This window comes from Papilio xuthus, unplaced genomic scaffold (assembly GCF_000836235.2).
Source record: "Papilio xuthus unplaced genomic scaffold, Pxut_1.1 DF827680.1, whole genome shotgun sequence".
In the NCBI taxonomy this organism is placed as follows: domain Eukaryota; kingdom Metazoa; phylum Arthropoda; class Insecta; order Lepidoptera; family Papilionidae; genus Papilio; species Papilio xuthus.
This window is the reverse complement of record NW_013530969.1, coordinates 3102003-3127695: the sequence shown is the minus strand read 5'-3', so window position 1 is coordinate 3127695 and position 25693 is coordinate 3102003. Positions and strand designations below refer to the sequence as shown.

At 40.7% G+C, this 25693-nt stretch overlaps 2 protein-coding genes across 7 annotated transcripts; one reads left to right on the top strand and one right to left on the bottom strand.

The window, feature by feature from the left end:
- Nucleotides 1-158: 158 nt before the first annotated feature.
- LOC106117427 (host cell factor) lies at nucleotides 159-5385 on the top strand. The gene is made up of 13 exons (XM_013311736.1): nucleotides 159-465; nucleotides 619-711; nucleotides 848-948; nucleotides 1079-1250; nucleotides 1707-1818; nucleotides 2131-2265; nucleotides 2381-2508; nucleotides 2854-3080; nucleotides 3429-3509; nucleotides 3584-3745; nucleotides 4008-4178; nucleotides 4399-4585; nucleotides 5187-5385. Exons 1-13 carry the CDS (start codon nucleotides 321-323, stop codon nucleotides 5273-5275), a joined length of 1803 nt encoding a protein of 600 aa, XP_013167190.1. The 5' UTR covers nucleotides 159-320; the 3' UTR covers nucleotides 5276-5385.
- Nucleotides 5386-6725: 1340 nt separating this feature from the next.
- Rim (Rab3 interacting molecule) lies at nucleotides 6726-25353 on the bottom strand. Of its 6 annotated transcripts, none has more exons than XM_013311567.1 (22): nucleotides 24849-25353; nucleotides 20004-20208; nucleotides 19433-19931; nucleotides 18675-18757; nucleotides 16646-16862; nucleotides 16408-16572; nucleotides 16201-16334; nucleotides 15781-16026; nucleotides 15472-15606; nucleotides 15082-15240; nucleotides 14908-14985; nucleotides 14529-14652; nucleotides 13729-13880; nucleotides 13550-13661; nucleotides 13038-13248; nucleotides 11141-12897; nucleotides 10855-11001; nucleotides 10564-10708; nucleotides 8081-8243; nucleotides 7753-7950; nucleotides 7273-7407; nucleotides 6726-6844 (listed from the first exon to the last, which is right to left on the bottom strand). In XM_013311567.1, the coding sequence occupies exons 1-22, from the start codon at nucleotides 24956-24958 to the stop codon at nucleotides 6842-6844; spliced, it is 5178 nt and encodes a 1725-aa protein (XP_013167021.1). In that variant the 5' UTR covers nucleotides 24959-25353; the 3' UTR covers nucleotides 6726-6841. The 6 variants fall into 6 exon arrangements, with proteins under 6 accessions (XP_013167021.1, XP_013167017.1, XP_013167018.1 ...); XM_013311563.1 differs by lacking the exon at nucleotides 18675-18757 and adding an exon at nucleotides 17273-17805; XM_013311564.1 differs by lacking the exons at nucleotides 10564-10708; nucleotides 18675-18757 and adding exons at nucleotides 9669-9798; nucleotides 17273-17805.
- Between the last annotated feature and the right edge of the window lie 340 nt (nucleotides 25354-25693).

Here is a 25693-nt window from a genome sequence, read left to right as displayed (position 1 = left end):
TTTAAACAAATAAAGTAGTTCAAAAAAATCAATAGGGTTTTTAATTGTATCAATGGGTTTTTATATTTCAGAATTACGTACTTTACGAACACCAAAGCCAAAATATAATTTATAATAATCTGTGGCATTTTAATCTGTAGTCAAGTAATGACGCCAAAATGGCTTGACAGTGTTGTTTATGGCGTGTTTTAATAATTTGTCAAATAATTGTTGAATTTTCGGTTTTTAAGGATAATGTTATACTTTATTGCTTAGTTTCATAAGTAAAATTCAATCATTTTTTGTGCTTTATACTCGACGCCTACTGAAATATATCCAAAATGGAATCTGATTCCGCTCTTCACGCTGAAATACCCGATGGCGCGGAAATGTCCCCGTTGGAAGAAAACTTACCTGAAATAGCGGAAACTTCTGATAATAACATACCGGCTAATGATTCGGAAGCAGTTTCTGTGGAAGAAACAGGTGTGAAGTGAGATTTCATATTGGATTTCATTAGAAAATTTACTTTTTATTAGTTCTCAGACAAACATTTATTTTGCATTTATAGCGGCGTTCTGTTGGTTTTTACTTTAATTCTTATTTACCAATACAAAATATTTCTGATTAACAACATAGCAGCAAATGGAGCCCCAACAAGCAGTAGTGATGTTTTGGATGTCGAGCCTGGATTACAACAAGCTGATGGAGAAGAGCATTTGTCTGAGCAAGGTAAAGAATAACACGTGCATATGCTTGCTTTACCTATAATTTATCAAAGGATAACAAGATATTAACATTATAAAACATATGTGAAAGCATACAGAATAATGTTCCTAATCAGCATTTTCTCGTTTGTTTGCAGCAGGTCAAGCTGAAGCCGAAGATGAAATGGATATAGATGATACAACCCCAGGGCATATGGGAGATGAGTCTGCCTACATTGGTGACAATTGTTTGTCTACACCAGTTAGTATAATAATATTATGTCATATATTGTAATGAAATCTTAGGATTTAGTAATGAAAATAATGTATATTAATATTTTAAATGATGATATTCTCTGCTATTTACTCATCAACCATTAAATTGTCAACAGGTAGCAACTGAAGATAATTCCCCACAAGATGAAAATCCATTGGATCCAATATTGAAAGAGGCCGGTTTAGATGAGACTGAGGGGGCTGATGCTGCACAAGAGGAGTCACCAGACCAATCAATAAGTTCTGCAATGCCTATAGAAGGGGATGGAGCACCTATAATGCAGGATGGTATGATAAACAGTTCTTGCATTTTGTTTAAATAATAAAATATTGTCATAATATTTTTTCCCTTATCCATAACTATTATTTACAATAATAAAAGAGAGTTTAAAAATATAGATAACTTATTGCTTTTTATACAAATGTTTTGAAAGACCTATGGTTCTTTGCTATTATCAACAGCCCACTATGATATATGTACCCATGTGCACATTTTCTTTGCTGATATGTGCAGGTTGCATCACAATGTTTTCCTTCACCATAAGAATGTTGGATAAATGTACAATTGTGCAAATGTACAAATGTAAAAGCACATTTGTACATGCCAAGACTTGCGGAATGTAAGTCAAGTGCTTAACCCCTGAGCTACCAATGCTCATTAGTTGATATTTTGTTAGTTAATGCTCTTGTTAGTTACTAGTTCAATACAAGGCTTTGACAATAAGTAGTTTTATTTTCTTGCAGAAGAGTCCAGTACAATGGATGAAGATATGGGCGGAGGTGAAGGGGTGGCCAGTAGTGATGATGTTAATGACATTAGCAGTGCTGCGCAGGAAGTGCTTAGCACAGGCATCAGGTAGACCTAGAATTATTAACTGGATTACATGTATTGTATTTATCAGATTACCTTAATAAAGATGTTTTTTGTAAATAGTGCAAAATAATTAGAAAATTGCTAAACTCTGACAGTCTAGTTTCAGCAAACATTGGAATATATATTTCAACAGTTTAAAATTTTTTCCTAACATGTACAGTTCATACAATTCATTCATAAATATCTATATTTGAGCTACTAAATAACTTATCAAGCTTTGTTTAAGATCTAAAGGTAATCATCAATTGTTAACTATTATTTTTGCTGAAGGAAACTCTGCATCCTTTGTTACAGTTCAAGTACAGCAGAAGGGGGTGCAGATATAACCAGCAGTGGGCAAATTGAAGCGGCTCTGATCACATCAACTGCAAATGGACCCGCCACACTGCACTCATTCTCTATACTGCCGCAAACCCAGCCCCCTAATGAGTATGATTATTTACAATATGTTAGGAAATAGTAAATTTTTTTAACTTCTGGCTATTAACTTTCACAAAGACATTTGAATATGTATGTTCCTTTAGTTATTGAAAGTGATGTGAAGTTTCAGCGATGCGGACACGTCAGAGATGGAGGGTGCTGCGGACACAATGCCCTCGGTCAGCGAGTCCATGCCCATGCTCACTATGACCGCTAATGGTGCTGCCCTGCTCTCACACAATATATTACAAGGTAACTTGATACAATACTTTTTTATTGTTTTTTTTTTCAGAGAAGATTTTTGTGAAATATAAGATCTTTGTGAAATATTTTAAGTAAAGATTTAGAAAATTAAGAAATATTTCAAAATGATAGCTTGTTTTTCTAGATATTTGGAACATGAAAATTAGTCTGATACAATTATTTTATTATGTTTCTTTATATATTTTATAGCTCTTAATTAGTATTTAAGGCGTGATCATACTTTTTCTTATAACATTGCAGATAATATCTATTGGATAATGCTATTTTACGTCATACTTGTATTATTAAGGAATATATAAACTTTATAAAGAAGTAAGATGTAATGTTGTGTAGGCGAGGAGAGCAGTGCGGGCGTGTCGTCGTCTGCGGAGGGCGCGGAGAGTGCAGAGGGGGCGGAAGATGCGGAGGCTGCGGTGAGCGGGGAGGGTGGTGCGGGCGGGGAGGGCGAGGGTGCGGTGAGCAGCTCTGTGGCGGGCGCTGCGCCTCCGCTGCCGCCCACTGATGCCGCACACGCCCTCGCCACCCTCGCCTCCGCTGCGTTACACCACCAGCACGATCAGGTAACCAGTAAACACATATGTGGTAGCTAACTAAAGAGATTACTAGCAGAAACCAACATTTTTCTATAAAATTAAAGTAAAATATACTGTTCGTAAGAAACCAGATTATTATCACAATTTAGCTGTTTATATTTTAGCACAGTTGCATGCGCCAAGGTCATGGACAGACTGGTGTTGTGCGCTAGTGTAAAAAAAAATTAAAGATAGCCACATTGATCTACCTTTTTTCTGATTCGGCAACTATTTTACTAATCTGGCGAGATTTTTTGGTTATTTGATATAACTGTGTTATGTTCTAATATTTTAAATCTGAGGAGAAATACTAAAACAGTCTTATTATTTGTCCAGGCTGAGCCAGAGGAACCTAAACAGAAGAACGACGAAGATGCCTGGTATACTGTTGGCATTGTCAAAGGCACTACATTTACGGTAAGCATTACATAAAAACTGTCTGATTCTTCTCGGTCTTATCATTTTGAAGGATGACTAATGTATGTTTGTAGGTGCAAAATTATATATCGGATCCTAACGTGGATTTGTCGAACCTGTCGCTGGACAACCTGCCGGAGCTGGGCGGGCTGCCCACCACACCGCTGGAGCACGGCACCGCCTACAAGTTCCGCATCGCCGCCATCAACTCCTGCGGCCGCGGAGAGTACAGCGAGGTCACTCGATAATAATCATTATTAGTAACTGAGCACAAATTAAAAAAGAACATATAACATGCCCGCGTGCATTAGCTATCTTTCAGTCCAAGTCCCGTCAAAATCGGTCCATCTGTTCCGGAGATTACCCAGGACAAACTAATTCTAATATAAATCATTTTTAATATAATAAATAAAAAATAATTATGGTATTTCCATTGAAGTGCTTTTAGAATATTTATTATTCCATTTCAATCCAACATATTAATTATATTTGTTACAGGAGTCAGCATTCAAGACGTGCCTGCCTGGTTTCCCGGGCGCGCCGTCCGCCATCAAGATCTCCAAGTCACCGGAGGGCGCGCACCTCTCCTGGGAGCCGCCGCAGGTCGCTGCTGAAGGCATCTTCGAGTACTCCGTGTACCTCGCCGTGCGCTCCAACACCCAGCCCAAGGTCATTTAAATTAACTATTAATAATACTAGACTTGTTTGTATGTCTTGTTTCAATTGGAGGTTTAAATTATGTAGATAGAGGAACGTCAAATTGTACATCTAATTCATGGTGGCTATAATATTTCTCTATCAGTTATTTTGCCGAAAATTTTGGAATAAAGCTTGGAAAAAATAGACTGCCTGAATCGCTGGAAATAAGTTAATGAATGTATGTATGCAGGAGGCGGCAAAGTCGCAGCTGGCGTTTGTGCGCGTGTACTGCGGGAAAGCGAACACCTGCGTGGTGCCTGTAGCTTCGCTGAGCTCGGCTCACGTAGACTCCTCAACAAAGCCAGCTATCATTTTCCGCATCGCGGCGCGCAACGAGAAGGGATACGGTCCCGCCACACAAGTCAGGTGGCTACAAGGTAATCCATAATAATTACTTTCATCTCAGCCTTCAATGTTTTCTTCTTTCAAGTTGATCTACAATACTTTACTATATAGACTAATCAAGAATATAAATATTCTGGCCTGGGGACCACTGCATTAGTTCTGCAATATGGTGAAAGTTTATATATTCTTGGTCAAGCTATATATCATTTAATTCAAGTTTGCCTGAATTTAGATTTTTTTTTAATATTTATCCGCTACTTGAAATATATCTGAAAACGACTATACTTTCTTTTAACTATCGACTTTATTCGGTTTTGTGTTAACACTATCAGTATCAGACTCGCCATACGAGTTACTTGTAATCTGCAGGTCGCGGGTTCGAATCCCGCCATGTACCGATGTGTTTTTCGATTTGCATATGTACATTTATCCGATGTTCTTACGGTGAAGGAAAACATCGTGATGCAACCTGCATATATCTGCGAAGAAATTTAAAGATCTGTGCGAAGTCAATCAACCCGCACTTGGCCAGCGTGGTTGATTATGGTCTAGTCACCCCTAAAATAGGGTAGGCTCCGAGCCCCTCAGTGGGGACGTATAGTGAGCTGAGGATGATATTAATATTTGTTTCAGACACAAAGTCGACGGGCGTAAAGCGCGCGGGCGAGGGCCGGCTGCCGGGAGCTTCGCCCTCCAAGCAGCCAAAACAACTGCTGCACTAATCCGCTAGTTTGTAAAGTGACGATCCTCACTTAAATTTAGCATAATTAAAGTATGGACCTTGATCGAGAGGGATGCCTTAGCAAAGTATTTAGTACATTGTTACAAACAAAACGCCGTCGTTGAGACTTGTATAAAAATATATCATTATCCCTCTCGTTCTTTTTTGGAACAGCAGAGACGACAATGTTTTTAAAACTTACGATACTGGAATCATACTAAAGTAGGACTAAATGAGTTATGATCAGCTGATTCCAAACAATATGATAAATTTAAAATTATACATTTTTATTTGTAATGATCTTTCTATCGTTGTTTAAGATAATTATATAAGAATGTCTGCAAGTTATGGCATCGTTGTTACAGTCGGCAGTGGAAACTCGAACCATAGATATGTAACCTACAGATTTATCTGGAGCAGAAGTGAGGCAAAAAATGCCTCCGGTGACTTGTTGGGGGAAATTTCCTCAGTATTGTCATTTACTTTTGAAAATTGACTCTTGATTAGATGTCAAACTTGTGAAAAAAACTATCTGACTATCTTAGTAATATAATTGCGAATGTTTAGATGGTTGAATGTTTGTTATAAGATATCTCCGGAACAGTTCAATGGATCTTGATGAAATATAGTTTGGAAGAACACATAGGCTACTAATTAAGATTTTTTTTAATTCCACGCGGACGGAGTCTCGGGGCGACAACTAGTAGGTTATATATCTATGAGTGAGGGTTTAACTCGTGTTATCGTTCAGTTTAGGTTCTACTTTGGTGTGTTATTTGTTCTTGAAGTGTTGACTATCAGATTTACAAGTACATAAGAACAGTGTCAGCGCTGACGGACTGATGGTGTGTATACAAGTGGTTAGTTTAAATATATGCAATATTTTATCTACTATTATGTAAAATGACGTAAATGTAATAAAAAATTGTTTTTACAATTTTATGCAGTTTTATTTGTGTGTGTTTGTAATATGCTGGTAATTTTATAAAATTTGATCACCATACGAAATAACGTGAAGTCGAATCTGAATGAGCGAGTCTAAGGGACCACGATATTTTTTCGCTTATAGAGGTTTCTGCTTCGTCTTAGAGTTTTCTCGCCTATTGAGGTTTTGTTGGGACAGGGCAATAACTTCTGCTTATGGAGGTTTCTCCTTTATCTTGGTTTGACTGGATTAGTAAGCGATACTTTTTCTTGACAAAGATTAATAATATAAAATATTTTTTCCGTGTTTTTAGTGTCGGCTATTTAAAAAAAGAAAACACAAAATGAATTTGGCTTTTTAATACTTAATTATACATAATTATCGATTACACTATACACTTTGTCATATTTTTTTTCTATAAAATGCTACTCAAATAATCGATAGGCGTCCCAAAAATAAAACGGAAATAAAAATATAAATATGTTTATAACTTTCGTTTTATAGAAAATGTCCTATATTTAACATATTTTGCATTTTATTATGATATTAAAGCAGTACCACTAGATTTAAAATATGGACAAGTTTAATTTTTATTGTATTTGATATACATGACGTTTGAACGAGTCTTCGTCCAACTGATAGTTACTGAAACAAAAAATTACGTAATTAGTATTTTCACTATAATTTTATTACGTATATCAACACTCAGTGCTACTGACTCGCGTTATTAGATCACATTCTTATGAAAATGGGAACGTCGGTGGCTCAGGACTTCTGTAGGTCCTGGGTTTCAATCCCGTCATGTAGCAATGTGATTTTCGATTTTCATATGTACATTTATGCGATGTTCTTACGGTGAAGGAAAACATCGTGATGCAACCTGCACATATCTGAGAAGAAATTCAAAGATATGTGTGAACTCAATCAACCCGCACTTGGCCAGCGTGGTTGATTATGGCCTAGTCACCCCTAAAATAGGGTAGGCTCCGAGCCCCTCAGTGTATAGTGAGCTGATGATGATTATGAAAAAAATCGTAGGCATTGAATGTGTTACGTATAAAAAGTGTTATTACCAAAGAAGTAGTTCCGAAAAGTTTGTACCATCCAATGACGATGTTGGAAAGGTTGAGGTCGTCTAGCATTATCTGCGCGACGCCCATGAACACTTTCTTGCCTTCGATGCGACCGTAGTCGCCCCACACTGTGACCTATAACGTCATGAAAGGTGTTATAAAATTACCCGAAAATAGTGGGATGTTCATCATTGATTAGTCTGTATATTCATATTATATCGTTCGTATCGTTGCCCAGAACACAATTTTAGGTGTAGCGGGGTAAAGGCATTGCGCAGCTCAAACATGACTTTGGCCCGCCAAGTTATTTAAATAGAGTTTCCATGATTTACAATTTATTCCTAATAACGTAATACTAAAATTACATTTGGATCGGATATCCAAGCATTTGGTATGTACCAAAACATCGTAAATCTTCAACAGTAATGTTTCTATAGCTAAAACAGCAAACTATTTGAAAAATTAAAGAATTTTACTGACCTGTAGAATGCATCCTTTAAAGTTTTCCCTGAAGGTGAGAGTCTGTTGGTAGAGTGGGTCGAGCGTGCGTCTCGCGGTGCTGGTCTTTGCTTTGGCGATGCATTTCTTGCCGCTCACCAGGTACACCTTGACATAGGGCGCCGGTAGCGTGCGGCTGCCTTGCCGCGCCTGCAACCCTCGTGCGCGGATCACCTCAACCTAAACCAGATATTCACAAAATTTTGTTTGTCGCAGGCTACTATCAAAAATAGATGCAGCATCAGCGACATGTATCTTCAATTTGTAAAACATCAATTTTTAGCTGTCATCGTAAATCCGCTTCGGGTACCTCTAAGAATCCTTTCTGGTAGCACATGGAGAGCTGGACGTCTCCTAGCGTTGGCGCGCCGAGTAACTGCCGACCCACCAGCTGGCCTGGGCCAAGGCCGTCGATAAAGTCCGACAGCCCACCTCCGTCCGATGACCCAGACCCTCGCATCCCAGGGGACCATCTGATATCCCAACGTACGGAATTTTATGTCTACTTCCCTGATAATTAACAAGTCCAATACCACTATTTAGGGATACTCGGTGGCATTGAACGTGTTAAATACATTATACGCCTTTTCGTAATCGATTAAATATTCATGCAATGGATTCGGTTGTCTTTTTGATAATGATAATTTGCATCTAATCATTTGATATTTTATTGCTGTCAGACTTATGATCTCTCATATCATGTAAAGTGAAAAATATTACCGTTTTTCTTTTAATTTTCAAAGGACTAAAGGAAATTTCGTAAATAATTTCATGCGACGCATTAAAATTATACAATTCCGTGACATTAAGTTCCACCATTTAAATTCTTTAGAAAAGACCATTATAATTTTAATGCATAGCATTATTTTCTCATGGAAATAAAATCAAATGAGACATAGACACGAAATAACAAACGAAATGACCAAAGAAATATAGATTTACTAGTGCTAGTACTCTCATTATGTGATATATAAAATTACAAAACTTACAAACAGTAACAACATTGATACAATAGTGAGAAGAGGGCGGTAGTCTTTGGGTGATATTAAAAAGAAATGCAAAGGGTACAGAGTTCGATATTGAAAGTAGAAAATAGAATCAGTCGGATATAAAATAGAGGGTCTTTAGTGAGTGGTATGAATATACTATTTACATACGTATCAAATATTTACAGCTGGCTTAATGCATGATATACGTAAAGCTTACGTATAATGTTACAAGCTATATTAGGAGTAACACTAATGTTATTACAAGAAATAAAATATTTATTATATAATTGTCATACAAATATATTTGTTTAAACCCGCGACAATCAATCAATGTAGTGATAAACATTGCAATTTTATGATAAGAAAATTGTTATGCCTGAGAAATAGTAGCAAAAATTCTTGGTCTATATTTCAAACTGATAACAGTAAATGACTGCTGGCGTGTACGTTGCAGTGGTAACATGCATAGTAATGAAAATAGTCGAAGTGTTAAAGATACCACGAAAATGACTCGCTACAAAAAAATTTTCAAGCTACATTTAACATTCGTGCATCATGACTCTTCTAACGGTACAAATATCTGTTCTCAATAAACTCATTGGATTTTAAAGCTTTAGGGACAGCATTTCGTTTTGCGTTTTAATTCAATTCCTGCAAACTGACACATATTCAAGGGGTGCATTGCGTAGCGTAGCGCCCGAGAAGACTCGTGCGTGCTAATAGATAAGAGAGTGAAGTAAAAAAAAACATCAATACGAAACAGCGCCATGCGTTTACAAGACGAGAGGCACACAGAGGTGGAGAGTAAAGAAGACGCGGACAACATCGATGCACATAGACAACAGAGAGTTGTAGTATCTGCGGGCTGAGGGCGCGGGCGCGGGCGCGGGGCGGCGGGCGGCGACTTACGAGGAAGCTTCCGAGCTAGATATGGAGCCGAGGCTGGCGGAGCAGACCTCGTGCGAGCGCTGGAAGGTGGCGGCGGCCGGCCCGGAGCGCTTGCGGCGCGCGCCGCTGCCGCCCTCTACACCACACCGCGCTAATCACATTCATTTATACTGCCTTTTGTTGCTGTTATAGTTTAACACCTATAGGTATTTGTTTCGTTTTTCTTACATTACGAGGAAAGAAAGATGACAAAGATAGTACTGTGCTTATTGTCATTATTAGCGTTTATACTTACGGGTCTATATATAAATATTTTTCAATATAAGCTTAGGTGTTAGCCAAGAACATCTAGCTCGCTGACACACCTACACACCAAGATAATATATACATATTTATAATATTACAATTGCCAATTTGTATGCCAAACCTAAATCCCGCTTGCGTCCATCCCTACCGGTGTATGTACATAAATCATTATCTTTTATGATCAGATATTTGTAAATGTAATTGGCGATCATTTCTAAAGCATTTGCTCCAGATATTCGTAATAATGATTCTAAATACATGAGCTACTAAATATTATTTAACTTTAAAATTGAAGTTCAAACCAAACTGTGCTCTCATCAAATAAATTGGCAAATTCAAGCTCTACACTAGCCGACTTTACAAAAGCAACATCGCACATTGAGTTCTAAGTTTGACGTGGACATTCTGGCATGCTGTATAGAACGGTTGATAAACATTGGTGTTTCCAATGTCTTTGCGAGGCTAATTGTCAGTCAAATCAGTAATCTCATAGCGGGCGAGGTACATTGTGTGAGAGCAGAGATGAGATCTACCGCCGCCCGGTACTACACTATTGTGTCAATGTCGCTTGTCGCTGCGCTAATAAGGAGGCGGCGCGTGCGCAGCGAACCTGCCGTCATCGTTCTCGCTGGAGGCGGAGGAGGCTCGCGACACCCCCGCCCCGCCTCGCATCTCCCCGGGCACCACCTCCTCGCTTCGTTGAACAGTAAACGAATTTTTCCCCCGTTTACCAAAACCTAACCTTCTTTTTCGTCCTGTCGAGCGAGATTTATATGTACGATTAAAAAATAAGGTGTATAATAAATAAAAGTGGTAATTGTGCTTCGTAGCCTCTCTGTGAACATAATAAATATTTAGTATTGGCAATTAATTAATTTAATGTAATAAAGACGACACGTACCTGTAGCGGATAATTGCGACGTTGAGTTACTCTTCTTTCCCATGCCGGGTCCGAAGTAATCTCTGGGTTCAGCTTTTAGCAAGGCGTCATCGCTGGTCGGTTCCATCTCGTTGTTGCCTCCTATTGCTGTGTCGCTCAAGCTGCCATCTTGGAAATAAAAACATTGATATTTTGATGACCTTGTAGGTCATTACAAGCAAAGTTCTCATTTGAGAATTTGATGCACCGGAAAAGTGATTTTTGACTTTTCGGTAATAAAGTATAAGGAATTTATTAAATATTGTACCTGCTTTCTCGTCGGGAGCGTCGGTGTTGCTCAAACTTCTGGTAAATTGACCGCGGCGAGACTCGCGCCTCTCCAGCGGTTGCGGCTGTGTATGATGTCGACCATTTTCACGACCTCCATAATCGTTACTGTTGTTCGTATTATTTTTTCCATTTTGATGTTGATTGTTTGCAGTTTGCCCGGTCTCATCGTATTTTTCGCAGCGGTTGTTCCGTAGAGAGGAGCGGTGGTTGTTTTTTTCATTGGTATCGTCGTGATCGTGGTTCATGTCATCGAGCGGCAAATGCGCGGTGGCGGTAATGTGCGCGCGGCGGGGCGAGCCGACATTCGAGGTGGAAAGAGCAATACACTTTGAATTAGCTACCGTACTGAAATTTCTATCTAAATGTTCTTCAGAATCTAAGGAACGGGAACGAGCAGTTTTGATAATTGATGATGTTGGCCTTATTGATGGAGGATATGTACAGAAGGGAGAACTGGGAGATGTTGGTAAAGGAAATTCTTTTACAAATGGAATTTTAGTAATGTTATTTATGTTATACTTTCTTTTCAGTATACCTCTATCATATTCTCTTGTTTCATATTTTTTTGCGTCGTATTTATTATATAATGAGGGAGCAGACATTTTGCCATATGCATCACTAATTTCTTCCGAAGTCAAAGAATTATTTGAATAAGAAATAGTATGTCTTCGCTGAAGGTTACGATTTTTCTTAGGAATTATATTTCTTCTATATTCCAATGGAGTTCCTGGAGCTACAGAAGTTCGTGTTTTGTTATTTTGAGGCAAAGGAAATTCATCAGACAAATTATTGTATCTAAAGTTATCATAATTTGATCTGAGATTAAGCGACAGTAACATCTTTCTATTATTATAAGGTAACAAATCAAGAAAGTCAATAGTGGAGGGAGATTCAGGTGTTTTTATGTCAATCGTTCGAGTATCGTTTATGTTGCGAGGATCAATATTGAATTTACTTTGCTTTTCTACGTTAACATGGATGGTGGTTTCGGCTATGCTACCGTCACTCTCGTAGCCGTAATATTGTGATATTGGCTCATCGTATTGAGTTTCATCCAGGTTGACACTGAACGCAAGATTTGCATTTAGATTGTACGCGTCCATATCATCACTTAGAGTTGAGAAATGAACTCTTGGTTCATGAACTTTATTAATGAAATTTAAATCTAGACTTTTTCTATGGTTTAAATATTTAGGCACCTCCAAATGCTGATAGTCGTAAGTCCTGTAATTTTCTGGAACCCGACTGCCATAATCATTATGAGTTTTATCGTAAGGTTCTAATTTTAATGACTGATCGAAGCGTACACGTGCTTTCGGTAAGTCGCATTTTTCATCTGCGTACATGATTGGTTTTTGGTGAATTGCGACAGTTGGTAGATAATCGTGGGTTCTTGTATTTTTGGAGGTTTTATATGGACGGGGCGGGTTTGAACGTTCGGGACAGCTCGAGCTTCTTTCGAACGGAAACCTATGGGAATATTCCTTGTTGGGACCCACAGAGCGACTGCGGCATAATATGCGTCGAAGTCGGAGCGTGGGGAATGCATAATGTGTTGGGATCAGATCTGTTTCAAGTGGCGCGGGAAAACGCCGACTCGCCGAAAGCTCGTCTGTGGTGTCTAGGGCATAACTTGAATATAAACAATTAGGATCTTGACTATCATAATGAAAGCTGGAAATGGGAGCATTGTATGAAATCAAATTACTGTGATGTGAAATGGCTCGTTTTCGGCTGTAAAATTAGGTGAACAACGTTAAGCATATTTTTATAAGTCATATGAAATGCAGAATAGATAGTATCATATATTGTTCGATTGACAATACGTTTGTTTTTCAGAGCTACGCGAAGTATGAATGGAACGAGTTTATTACCTGAGCATACGAGTGGGTCGTGGCCGCTCGGACTGTGTGCTGAAGGCACTAGAAGTGACCGAGGCAACGGACTCGAGGTCCGAGTCCCCGGCGGCGGCGTCGGGCGAGAGTCTGCGGCGCGGTGCCCAGCCACCGCCCGCGCCCCCGCCGCCGCCGCCTCCTCGCGCCGCCAGCTCAGAGTCCGACAGGCCCGCGTAATGCCGCTCCCACCCTGCACCGCGATCACAGTTAACAAACATTTGATACCCATGTGCGAATAAATTTTAATGACGAACCAATGTACACAGACATATTTCAACTCTGAGTTTCTATATGTTTCTTTTCTAAAGTGAAACGTTTTTGTTTACTAAAACTATTTACTACTCTAGTGTACTAAGAAGCAACGCTACGCATCGTTTTCGTAAATTTATTATGTAATGAGGTAACATTATGTATAAAATGTTTATTCTTTATGTTTAATTTTATTTGATGTGAGGGTAGAGTGGGTGTAGGGGGGAGAGCGGTGTATTGACCTTGCGGCGTGCTGCGGTAGGTGAGTGTGGCGCCAATGTGATGCGGGGCGATCCACTTACGTTCCTCCAGGTCGGCCGACACCTGCGCCCGCGCCGTCCGACCGTTGCTTGGCTGTAATACACAAAGCTTGTAGTTATGTCCTCTCCAGTAGCATCCTCACCATGAGAAGTGCGCGTACCTGATGCGGTATTTGCGGCAGTTGTCTTTTCTTGGGGCTGGTGGTGGGCGTGGCGGTGGCAGAACGCGATTGAAAGCGCGGTGCGTACGCGTGCGTGGGCAGACGCGAGCCGTCGCCCCTCTCCCCGGCCCGCTCACCGCGCTCCTCGCACACTGCAACCGTCACAAGGCCATCTGCTGCGACCGCGCCGGTAAACTATCTGCGCTCACTAATTACAACACGTCCACACAACACGTATCGATATGCAACCTCGTGGACATGAACAGCTGCCTATGAAAGAGAAACCAGAATAGAAGTGGCATGCGCTTATGTGTCGCGATACGTTCTCAGGAAACAACAGCATGAATATAGCGCTTACGTACGATGTGAAGAGAGTGCTCGTATCGGGTGTAGGACTAGGTCGGCGGAAGATGCGTGAAAATAAAAATCAAGAGGAAGTCGATACAGTAAGTGATAGTAAAGTGGTGATGGCGGATGCGAGAGATCGTGCGATACGCGAGTGTTCCGTGCGGGGTCGGGCCCGCTCGATATTGTTCGGCGACACCGATTCTGCCGTGTAACCGACAACCAACAACGTCTAATTAATGGTAGAAAAAAAAACTTTATATTTTCTTATAAAGTTATCGGAATACATGGCAGATCGGTAACCAGCCGAATCTGGATGACAACGTTCCGAAGTGTCATCTATTCAGACAATGGAGACGGCGGAGGTCTCCGGCGGCACCGGGCCGGGGGTTGCCGGCAGCGGCGGAGGGCGGAGGGCGGAGAGCGGCCGGGCGGGGGGCGGATGGCCGCGGCACCTGTGTAGCGCCAGCCGATGTCGCGCTCGCGTTCGCGTTCGCTAGGCGGCGACAGTGAGCGGCGCGGTGACTTGCTGCGTGCGCCCGCCGCCGACTGGGACCGCGCCACGCTGTACCCGCCGCCCTGCAACATTCATCATACTCCTCCATATTTGTTAGCTGGTTACACTGATTTACCACTGAAATGGAACGCATACTTATCATATGCAGCAGCTGCAGTATGCAGATTAGCTTCAACAACGCTGACCGATTATTGCGATCGAGAAAAATATTTTGTACATAAATGCGCAAAATATAAATAACTTCTGCAAATCTGCTTGCATTTGTTAATCGGGTCGTCAAAACTTTTCCAATAGTATATACATAGTATATAACTCACTCGATCTTTGGCCATGCCGGCGGTGCGCACCCTGCCCGCGGGTGACATGTCGCGGCGACTGCATCGCGTGCCTTCGATCTACAACATAAGTAAACACTTTAGTATTTGTAAACATTAGATGCATTTCAACATAGGTGAGTCGATCAATTGTGTGATTAATAGAGATGGCATTACATCATGCGGAGGCGGTGGGCTGGAGCTGGAGGCAAGGCTGGAGAGCGAGTGATGGCGGCGCAGTTCGCACTCGCTGGGCGTGTCTGAGTCTGACAACCGCGACGTTGACGTCGACGGCGGTGACAGGTGCTCGCCCTCGCCGTCCTCATCGCGATAGCGCTGCACACACGCACGCGTCAACATCCTCATATGAATAATGTCGCCAAAACGTCTCAGAGGGATAAAGGGATGTGAGAATTTATTATTTATAATTAAATTGTCCGAAGTGGAATAATATATTATTCTCAGAATCGCGTTCACCAATATTGGTCAAAGAGAAAAGAGCTCAGACTGAGAAATATTAATTACTTAAATTGAAAGTTTTGAATAATGAATGTAATGATTACTTACGCTGAATCCGATGTCCTCGTGAGTCTTCAGTAAATACCAGTTAGGTTCGTGATTCATAAGAACACTGTCCAAGTCCAAAAGGACTTCCCCGAGGAAGTCGTTGGGACCATATCGATTGAGATCCCAAACGGTCACCTTAAACGAAACAGAATGTTATACCAAAACGTTGTGTGCAACCTTAAAAACAGAAGACTTGTCTCATACTTTAGAGTTTCAACTTGAGAATAGTCAAACAACAAAGGCCAAATTCACAAATTTCCATAAGGTTTACCAACTTATTTAGAAAGATGTAGTCCAAGTAACTCTCACCTCTAAGGCCCTCTTTTTAATATCCGCTATCCTTATACCGCAGTAGACGAAGGTCTGATTCCAGCGCGGTTCGAGCGTGTTTGCGAGGGTCTTGGTGCGACGTTTGCTCTTCTCGCTCTTGTCGGGCAGCAGGAATATCTTGGCGTAGGGACAGCGCGGCGAGCCGTCCGGCCGCGGCGTCAGTCCGCTTGCTGACACCACCGTCACCAGCAGCTGGAGCGCCGTGATGTCGAAGTACACTTTCAACTGCACCAACAACACATACACGGTGAAAAAATGCTGATTGTAATGTCTCAAATTTAATCTTTAACTTAAGACGTACGGCTGTGGCTTTATTCTGATAATTGGCTCGGACAGGTTTTTTACTGGAAAAAGTCATAGTTAAATTCCGTGAAGTCATACTTCATAGAATGTAATAACCTGTATGCGTCCGGCGACGTTGGCGGTGTAGTTGTGTCTTCCGGAGCGGCGGCGCGAGTGGAGGTCGGGTGAGCCTGGTGACGTCACTAGTACGCTCGGCTTCTCACAGCCACCCATCACTTCCGTGTATACTTCTGTACATTATAAAGATAAAATAAATAAAGGACAATGTAGCGGATATGTAGGGTCAGCAGGATAATTTTTTACCTTTATGCGTCCTCCAGGGCTGCGAGGGCGTACGTGCAGCGGAAAAAGGCCGCGTCACGACCAACTCGACGTGCGAGTCATGTTTGCTGTTGGCCACCACGGCAGCCACCTCTTCTGCGCTGCGCCCCTGTAGCGGCACGCCGTTCCACTGAAGTACCTCGTCACCTAAAGCCGTATTCATTTTTAAACTGTGGTGCTTTTATAGTGTTTACAAATTTAAATAGACAGAAAAATCAACCTATCTTAAGCTGTCCTTCTATATCAGCAATGGAGCCTTTCTTGACCTTTTCGACGACGGCGCCGCGGGTGCCGTCGGGCAGGATCTTGCCTCCCACCACCTTGAGACCCAGGATGGCGGCGGAGGAGTGCGAACTGCCCTCCACCACACTCTTGCGCAGTACCATGTGTCCGATCATGCGCGTCCCATCCATTGATACTTGCCAGTTCAGCGGGAACTGTTCATGTCAGTATGTTAAATTAAACGAATGTTCACCATCATCAATACTCATCTAGAAACAACATAATTAGTACAAGATAATTGAACGCAAGTTGACAATGAGCACATTCAGTAAGAACCGACACATGCTCGCCGATACAATCATGCCGCAGCCAAACAAAAAATGCCAAACAAACAGCTCGACGACATGACCTTATTGGATTAAATATTATAATATACAACTGAAGCAATCGCCCTAACGGTTATAAGGTATAAATATTATATTTTATATCAAAGAATCAAACAAGCCTTTAAGCTTTTTCGTATGGCGGTGACAAAGAAAAACTTTGATCAACAATATAATATAAATTCGTTTCTGGTGTGTTGAACGTTGCTGAAGTACCTTGAGGGAGTGAATGTAAGTAGTACCTTTGGGCAATCGCCTCTATTGGAATCTTCGCTGGAGGTGAAAGTGCTAGAGGTATCGATGCCCGAGTCTTTGGTGGCGGAGTCCTGGCTGGTCTGTCGCTCGGCTTCCCAGCGCAGGGAGGCCCAGTCATGCGGCGCGCCGGAAGCGTCGCGCCCACCGCGCGGGAAAGTCGCCGCGCCCTCGTGACCGTCAAAACGCACCGTCTTTTTTCTCCTCTCAGTGAAACGTCTATTATCGGAGGAGTCCTCCCACAGATAGGCACTCTTATAAACGGCGCGGTCGGGGCGCGGGCCCTCGTCCGGCCCGTAGGGGCGCAGATACGAGTTTTCGAGGTCGTCGCGTGCGCGCCACCGACACTCCGTCACCGAGTCGAAGCTGCGGCCCCCGGCAGGCGCACGTCCATCGAACAGCCCCTGCGCCTCCGGGGCGTAGGAGGCCGACGAATGATTAGTCAAATTATAATAATTGTTGGCGGCGACGCTTGTGCTGCGCAGGTGCGGGTGCCGCAACGACGCGCACGCCTCCACTTGTCCTATGAACGACACCATATCAATAGCATCGACAAACTGAAGCCTGACAACGTCGACGCGAGCGTGCAGCGAGTTGCGCGTTCGTACGCACCCGGGACCGTTTGTACCTTTAAAATTTTTTAACCTAACAAACTTGCATTTCTTTATTCTGACCCCAGGTACTGTTATTTGCCACTTTGTAGAATGAATAAAGTGTAAAAGGAAAATAGACGTCTTCAGCAAAGGTAAAGAATGAACATAATATTTCCGATTCGATTTTGCCATTAGGTAAACCAAACGTATCGCAATTAAAAGCGGTGACCACGCACAAGCGGAAAGATGTGTGTCAGATTCAAGTCATACTATACAGCGAAACAACTACGAGAAAGTAAAAGAGGAACACGTTCACAAAATCTAGTAGTCTTAAAATGTTTTCAAATATTTTACACTTCTTTTCGCCCAGACATGCGGACGTTGCCTGAACCATAATTTTAGTACAGAAATTCATATTTTACTTACAATCTAAATCATTAAATATTTATATTACAGTTTTTGTGACCTGAATTTGTTGAATCATATGGCTCAAACATCTATAAGGCAGAAGTACACGTATTGTTTACATACATGTCACTTCTCATCTATTCAATTATAATCAGAAAATTAACTATTTACCATTCGAAGTATGTAACCTTTTCGTGTACTTGCTGCCTTTTGGAAATCATGAAAATAATGATGGAAGAAGGTATTCAAACGAAGATGAGGTTTGAACGTTCACAATTTAGAAGTTAACAGAATGAGAACCATCAACAAACAGTGAGGGATGTCTTAACATTTAAAAATGTAGCAAACTTTATTGTATTAGGACCAAGGTGCCCGAGAAACGCCCCCTCACCGATAAGAACTTTTTCATTTTCTCGTCTAATATCGCTTGTCGCTGGTTTCTGGAGATGGCGGCGCCGGGCCTATCTCTATTACCTGCGAACAGCAACAGTGGGAGACGGTCAACGGGGAGACGTGTGTGCTTGCTCCGAGCTACCGGGCCACCAGGCGCGCACGACCCGCAAGTCGCCGCACGTTCGCGACACTCACTAACACAATCTACACTGCAGACACGACTCTGCTAGAGCTATATCATCGCATTATAATCAGCCCCTGTATTTATAATTGACTTCGTCCATAAAATAACTGAAAGAAATTACAGGTATAGATTATTGAAAACAAATGAAACTTATTCAAAGAACATCGATATTGATAAACAGGGGTGTGGTCTCTTTGGTTTAAAAATATGTACCTTAAGATAAGTTTAGGTGCTCTACTCTATGAAATTCTCTGAAATCTCACTCAATTGGCAATTAATATTTCTCTACTATGCACTACTACTACTACAAGTTGAATTACCTCGCACGGAACACCTTAACTTTATTGTATCCTATACAGATAATGCTGGGGAAAATATGACAAACAATTTAACGTTATTATAGTAGGCATTGATAATTTCATACAACGGACGGCGTTATAATTGTGTTCAGTGTTATGTGGTGCGGTATCAGTGTAATAAGGACAGGCACAAAAATAATTAGCTCGGAGAGGAGGGAGCGCGGTGACAGGGAGCCGCGAGGGTGCGTGGAGCAGGACGGGCAGGGTACTCACCACGGTCGCGGTACTCGTCGTTTTCGTCGGAGATGCATTCGGGCACCTCGTCGTCGGAGGAAGAAGAGCGAGGCGGCAGCGGGGGGTGCGTCAAAGGGTGCGGCATGAGGTGCGCGGACGCGGGCGCAAGCGCGCTGGGCGGCAGAGGAGCAGAGTCATCAACGCCGTACGCGGCCTTCTGCCGCGGGTGCACGAGGTGTGGGTGCGTGCGCGCCAGTCCCTCCAGCTCGCCGTAGCAGCGCGGCTCCTGCTGGCTGTACTGGCGGCGCAGCGCGCTACCGGATCTCTGCAGCGGGTGATTTTCCTTCTCGGCGGCGCTGTGCGCGCGCTCCAGTTTGGGCCGCTTGTCGAGCGCGACCTCGCCCGTCGGCGGCAGTCCGCGCAGATCGGACTCCATCCGCCACATCATCGAGTCTTGGCCAGCACTCTTATGTATCCATTGACCAGTTTTTGATAATAATTCTTGTTTTTTACGACATAATATACACACCCAAATAACCTAAAATAAAATATTGATATTAGTATTGGCTCTTACCTAGCGACAAAAATTACCAAAAAATCATATCCATACCTTATTAGAGCGCAGGGTAACCTTCCCACCGCAACGCGCGCAACAGCGCACCCGGCAGTAGTGACAGGAGTGGCCGACGCCATCCGCGAACTTGGTCTTGAGGCAGATGTGGCAGGTGGCCGCCAGCTCCACGCCTGCCGCGCGCTGCATCTCATTCCTCGTGCGTATTGTCTGCTCCAGCACTGCTACCTCATCCTGCTTTCGTCTGTCGCAATGTATTACAACATATTAAAGAAGGTTTCCAGTGTTCTAACACCTGTAGGTATTAAAACAATATTGTCTCTCCTTTTATCCTCTTTGAAAAAGCAGAGACTACAACATGTTTAAGTACGAGTAAGTGTTAGACAAGCGCGGATCCATCACTTGTGGCCGCTATGCCCACAATCTGTTAGCCAGTAATTAAGATAATCAAGGAAAACTACTATAATAGTGGTACGAATAAATTTAAAAAATTAACTGAATCAAATCCTACATATACAGCGTTTATTCTTTTATCAGTTTCCCGAACGTAGCCCCGACAGACGGCAGAGACGAAGCGTCAAGTATTTACGACTCTTCTATCTCCAGTGAAAACCGTCTGATAATAATTAGCAGTAGGCTTTAATTAACCAGCTCGAGATTTCTTTTGTATAATTCAGAGGCTTCTCGTTTAGCCATGTACTTCAAAGAATAACCCTTTTGTTCCTATTATGCGCGTTTCACAACTCAATGTTAATTATAGTCTATGTATAGCCAAAAATAATGTCAAGATAATTAAGGAAAAGTACCTTTTATAAAAATAGATTTGAGTGCAAAATGTAGTCATAACTTTTATACTTTTAATAGGTCAAAATTTTCATTCAATCTTCTGCAATTTCATTGGACGTTAATACCGACCTAGTTTTTTCAATAACCAATGTAAAAAATATTTATTTTAACATAGTTAACGTAGCTCTCCTTCAACGTTACTGATTCTATTAAAATTCCTTGTAATAATTTATAGAATAAGACCCTTCGCTATTTAAGTTTATTAGGAATACATAAACGGAAAAGTTGTTAAAATTTATTTTAATCATACTAATATTGTAAATGCGAATGTTTAGATGGATAGATGGTTGGATATTTGTTTGAGGGTACATCCAGAAGGTCTACACGGATTTTACTGAAATTTGGTACAGATGAAGACCATAGATTGGATACTAATTAAGTTTTTTTTAATTCCGCGCGGACGTAGCGACCGCTAGTTTCATGTAAAATAATCCCGTGAGTGTGAATTTACGTAAAATCGACGAAATACATGTGGTAGGTTATTATCGTCTTTAGATATCAAAATCTTTGAATATTAAAACGCGTTTTCAGAATGGCAAGTGGCTGCCTGAATCGATCGCAAATCCCTACAGATTGCTGCAACCTCGGAGAGTACGTGGCTCGAATAACGTACGTTAATAAAAATTGCAATTCAAATAATTTAGTGTTAAATAACTATTTAGTATTAAATGGTCTTTACTTTTCACATGTTCATGCTCATATTCAAAAAAGTAAATTGAAAATTTACAAAAAATTAAAATAAAGAAAGTAAAGAAGAACAACACAATCACGCCCATAATCTAGAGGGATTAGGAGAGATGGTTACGGATTAAATTTTGGTTGGATTTTGGCACACCATAATTAATAAATCTTATAAAAACTTTATTTTTTGGATTAAAGAAAGCCTAGTAAAGAAATGGTCAATTCGTCGCTGGAACTGTTATCATGAATAAATAGTTATATTTGTTTGTTGCGTTTTGCATCGTATTACTAATGTGTTTAAAGCGTTTATATAATACGAATACGCTATTTATATTCCATGCCAGATGTAAAGTGAAATATCGTGTTCCAGATATATTTTCTAGCTTTACGGTAAATGTGATTCAGACAAAAGATTTTTACGGCAAACAAAAAACCGGAACAATGCAAAAGTTTTCCTTCTCATTATAATTGCTGTCGCAAAATCATTTACTTAAACTACAGGTCATTTTTGATGTATTCCAATTTTGAAATAAAAACAAGAAAAATAGGTTCTAAGTAATCCATCACTTAAACCGAGTGACTTTCCATTGCAATTTAATTCGAATAAAAAGTCTGGTGCTGGTAAAAACTTACTGTTATAGGTTTCCAGTATCCAAGCAATTATGCACAAACGTATTACTATCCATTTTATTCTCTCAGTACCCTCACTCGTATTAAGAATGAGTAGGCGTTTGCCGTTGGTTCTTTTTGATTCTGTGGACTCAATTGGCCAATGAGTAAAAAAATATCATGGTGCAGATTGATCGGCCAAACGGAAAACACTCGTCTGAATTTTATGGCTGCTAGTTGTCAGTGACTTGAAAACATCATGTGATTAACCCTTACTCGTGCACTTCTTATTCTCTGTTTTGTTTTCATTATAAAAATGTATTATAGTATATAGTGTGTCTATTTAAGATAGATCGAGAATTGATCTTGTGATAATATTAATCGAAGAAATAAATACTATACTAAATATAACACTATAACTTAGGTATTTAGCTATATCTCGCGCAATTTCAGAAAGAGCAAAAACAAGAGAGAGAGAGCAAATTGAGAAATAAAATGTAATGTTACATTTTATTTTTCTACATAGTTTTGAAGAATAAAATTGACATAGAAAGTAACAATTTCATTGATGTTGTAAATCAAAATCAATTATCACGAAATTTTCGATTGCAAGTTCTATGAGAACAACCATCGAAAATCGAAAATTTTACTAACCGATTTTAATCAACCCATCTCTAGTGAATTGTCAAACTAATATATCTTAAATAGACACACCATAGATAATGTCGCCTTGTTACATTCATTGTACAATATTTTTTATCTATGTAGTAATCTCTTTTATTCTAATTGAGCACGAACTCCCAATTATTAGCGATGCTATCGTATCAATCTTCAAACTTATCGCTGACTCGTAAGTGTCCCTCTTTGAAGGCACCTGATTTTTTTTCTATAGAATTTGCATCTTTGCATTATAGTTGGTTTTAACGGTTTTAAATGTGTAGGTGTATAAATACAATTTACCTCATTCAATGCTTATTACAATCTTTAATTTTTCTTCATAAATCACGCAGAATTAATCGTGTTACGGATTTATAACATTAGATTACTAATAATAAGAATAAAGATTAAAATAAAACAGTTTATTAAAATGCAAATAAAGCATTTTTATTCCATTTGTAAAAAATATAAAATCCATAAAATCGTCTTGTTCATATAAATACATAGTTCATAAATTTTACAATCAGGATTGAAAATTTGTAATTACAAATCGAGTATATAAAAAATATAATTTTTTCAATAGGATACTTAATTTTATTGCATTAACTTTAGATACTATGGCAGAAGGTTCGTAAATACCGATGAAAATGAAAGCATTGATTTAATCTATACTACATTTCTTTTGAACAATAAATGTTTTTTTATATAGTTTCAATTGGGAAAATGAGCATGGTATTTACGGTCTTAATGATGTACATTTATATAATAATGTAAATATTCTATCATAGACCGGTCGGCTTCGCTCAAATTCTACCAGAAACTATAAATAAGATAGCTTTCAAAACTATTAAAGGGCATAATTGGAAGCAGTTTTGGTGATACATATTTAAGGGTAAACCATACTCTAGGATCAAAGGGCTAAAACACATGTTCAGTTGAACAGTGTCTAACTGTAATTTTTGGTGTAATACAGTTAATATTTATTTCGTTGATTTAAGTTTAGATAAAGCGCTTGCAGGTTAGTGGGGAACACGAAAAAGCATTTACGATAAAAACAGATAATGAAAAACTCATATCGATAAGAAATAATAACTGGGTTTCATTTCATTCTTCGGTGACATTAGGAAAGTTAGGCAATTTAATAAAATATTTTATGGTTAGTCTTCACAGATTTCCCTTTCGGATTAGAACCTCAAATCTAGAACTCTCTTAAAATACAAAATGATCAACGTAAATGCAAGGATAGAGGAAGCTTTTTCGACCTTTTCATTCAGAAAGAGTTGGCAAAAACTCAAGTCCTAAATACCGTTCTAATCGAATTATGTTTTGCTAAAAAAAAAGTGCTAGTTCTTTGTCTTAACTGCCCTGTAAAAGTCAAACATGTAAAATCAGCAAACTCGCCCTTTTCTACCACACAAAACAAATCCTGGTCATAAACCATACCATGACTATTCTTTACCATGAAAAATTTTGTGGAATATGACTTGGTTTAATAAAATCTTTTGATTCTTGTCAACTGCATTCACGTATACGTAAAATAGAAAAATGAATAACAAAAGATTACTGGTGTGTAAGCAACCTTTGTGTAGGTTACTAATATTTAGCATTAATGTATACTTTTTGAAATCATATGACCGTTGCTAATTTTGATAATGATGGTAATTTCATATTACCTAATAGTAGTAGTACAACAAACTTTGATCAATTAATTAAATTATTGCACTGTATTGATATCGTTGCGTCGCTCTCTGTCTGTTGCGTGATCGGACGAAGGATGTTTCTATTATGTGATCATGGTTTTAATACTTTACTCCTAAAATGTACCTTCGTTATGACGGTCGAGTGAATGATTGCTATATAGGCACGCTTCTACGTTAGATATATAATTATGATATAACTGCAGCAGATAAAACGCCCTGTTGAAAATTATACTTTGGACGTTGCATCTAGTTCTGCTATTCAAGGTTACTACCGTTTTATATTGTTAAAATGGGGTCACGGCACTAACGTATGGTACATGAGGCAGCGGACAAGACACGGTAGGGTGGGATCGGGCGGGGTGGGCTAGCGGGCGTGTGTCGTGGGGCGCACCTCATAATCTCGTGTTCGCGCTGCTCCTCCTGCCTCTGGCGCATCATGACGCCCTCGATGATGGCGCGCTCCTCGGGCGTGAGGTGCGAGAGGTCCGGCATGTCGGCCATGGCGCGGACCGCGGGGCCGGCGGTGCGCGGCCGCCGCGTGCTGCGGTGCTGTGCCCGCGGCGCGACGCTCTCCGCGCCACTCCGTACGGACGTTCGCTCGGTAGTGCCGGCGGGGCCAATGGCGCGCGGGCCCTCACTGACGTCAGCTTCCCTATCGATCGCCACCCCCGCCGCCGTCGCCGCCCGCCTTGGCAGTCCGTAGCCGCATGCCCTTTCCCAACTTTAATCACTGCGCATGCATGTGGGGACAATCGCTATTTATATATTTTTCATTCTGACACCTGACGTAGGCGTAAACAAAAAATAAATGCTCCTCGGTCGTTCTTTGTATCCTCAAGTTAAACATATCTCTTCATATATATACATGGGGCGGACCTCCGAATTGCCAAAAAAATCGTATCAGTCACAGTCCAGCGGGGGCGGCTCGCAGTCTCCGGGTAGATGGTTTACGCGGTCGTTGTGGAAAAGAGTAGCACGTCCGTCTCCCCACGGATATCTTCTGACGCGTTTGCGCATGAAGTCGTAATCTCGACAGCTTTCTTTCGAGGGCGTATGATGGCCAAAAGCATGTAAAGTTTGAATAAATATGAGAGGAAATCCAATGAAAAATACCATGTACTTATATTTCCGGTACGTTCCCTTGCCGTAGTGGTAACGCGGTGCGCAGGGATTAGGAGGGATATCTGTAACCCTACATGTTGACGGCGGAGGCATTATGGTTTGGTAACTCGGCAC

Excerpts from the sequence above, each read along its gene's own strand:
- LOC106117427 (XM_013311736.1), top strand. The coding sequence starts at position 321 with ATGGAATCTGATTCCGCTCTTCACGCTGAAATACCCGATGGCGCGGAA. Across the intron at positions 466-618 it reads AGTTTCTGTGGAAGAAACAG|CAGCAAATGGAGCCCCAACA; the intron begins GTGTGAAGTGAG and ends TTAACAACATAG. Across the intron at positions 3,746-4,007 it reads GCCGCGGAGAGTACAGCGAG|GAGTCAGCATTCAAGACGTG; the intron begins GTCACTCGATAA and ends TATTTGTTACAG.
- Rim (XM_013311563.1), bottom strand. The coding sequence starts at position 24,958 with ATGGCCGACATGCCGGACCTCTCGCACCTCACGCCCGAGGAGCGCGCC. Across the intron at positions 14,653-14,907 it reads CCGGCATGGCCAAAGATCGA|GGCGGCGGGTACAGCGTGGC; the intron begins GTGAGTTATATA and ends TGAATGTTGCAG. Across the intron at positions 7,408-7,752 it reads TTAAAGGATGCATTCTACAG|GTCACAGTGTGGGGCGACTA; the intron begins GTCAGTAAAATT and ends ATGACGTTATAG.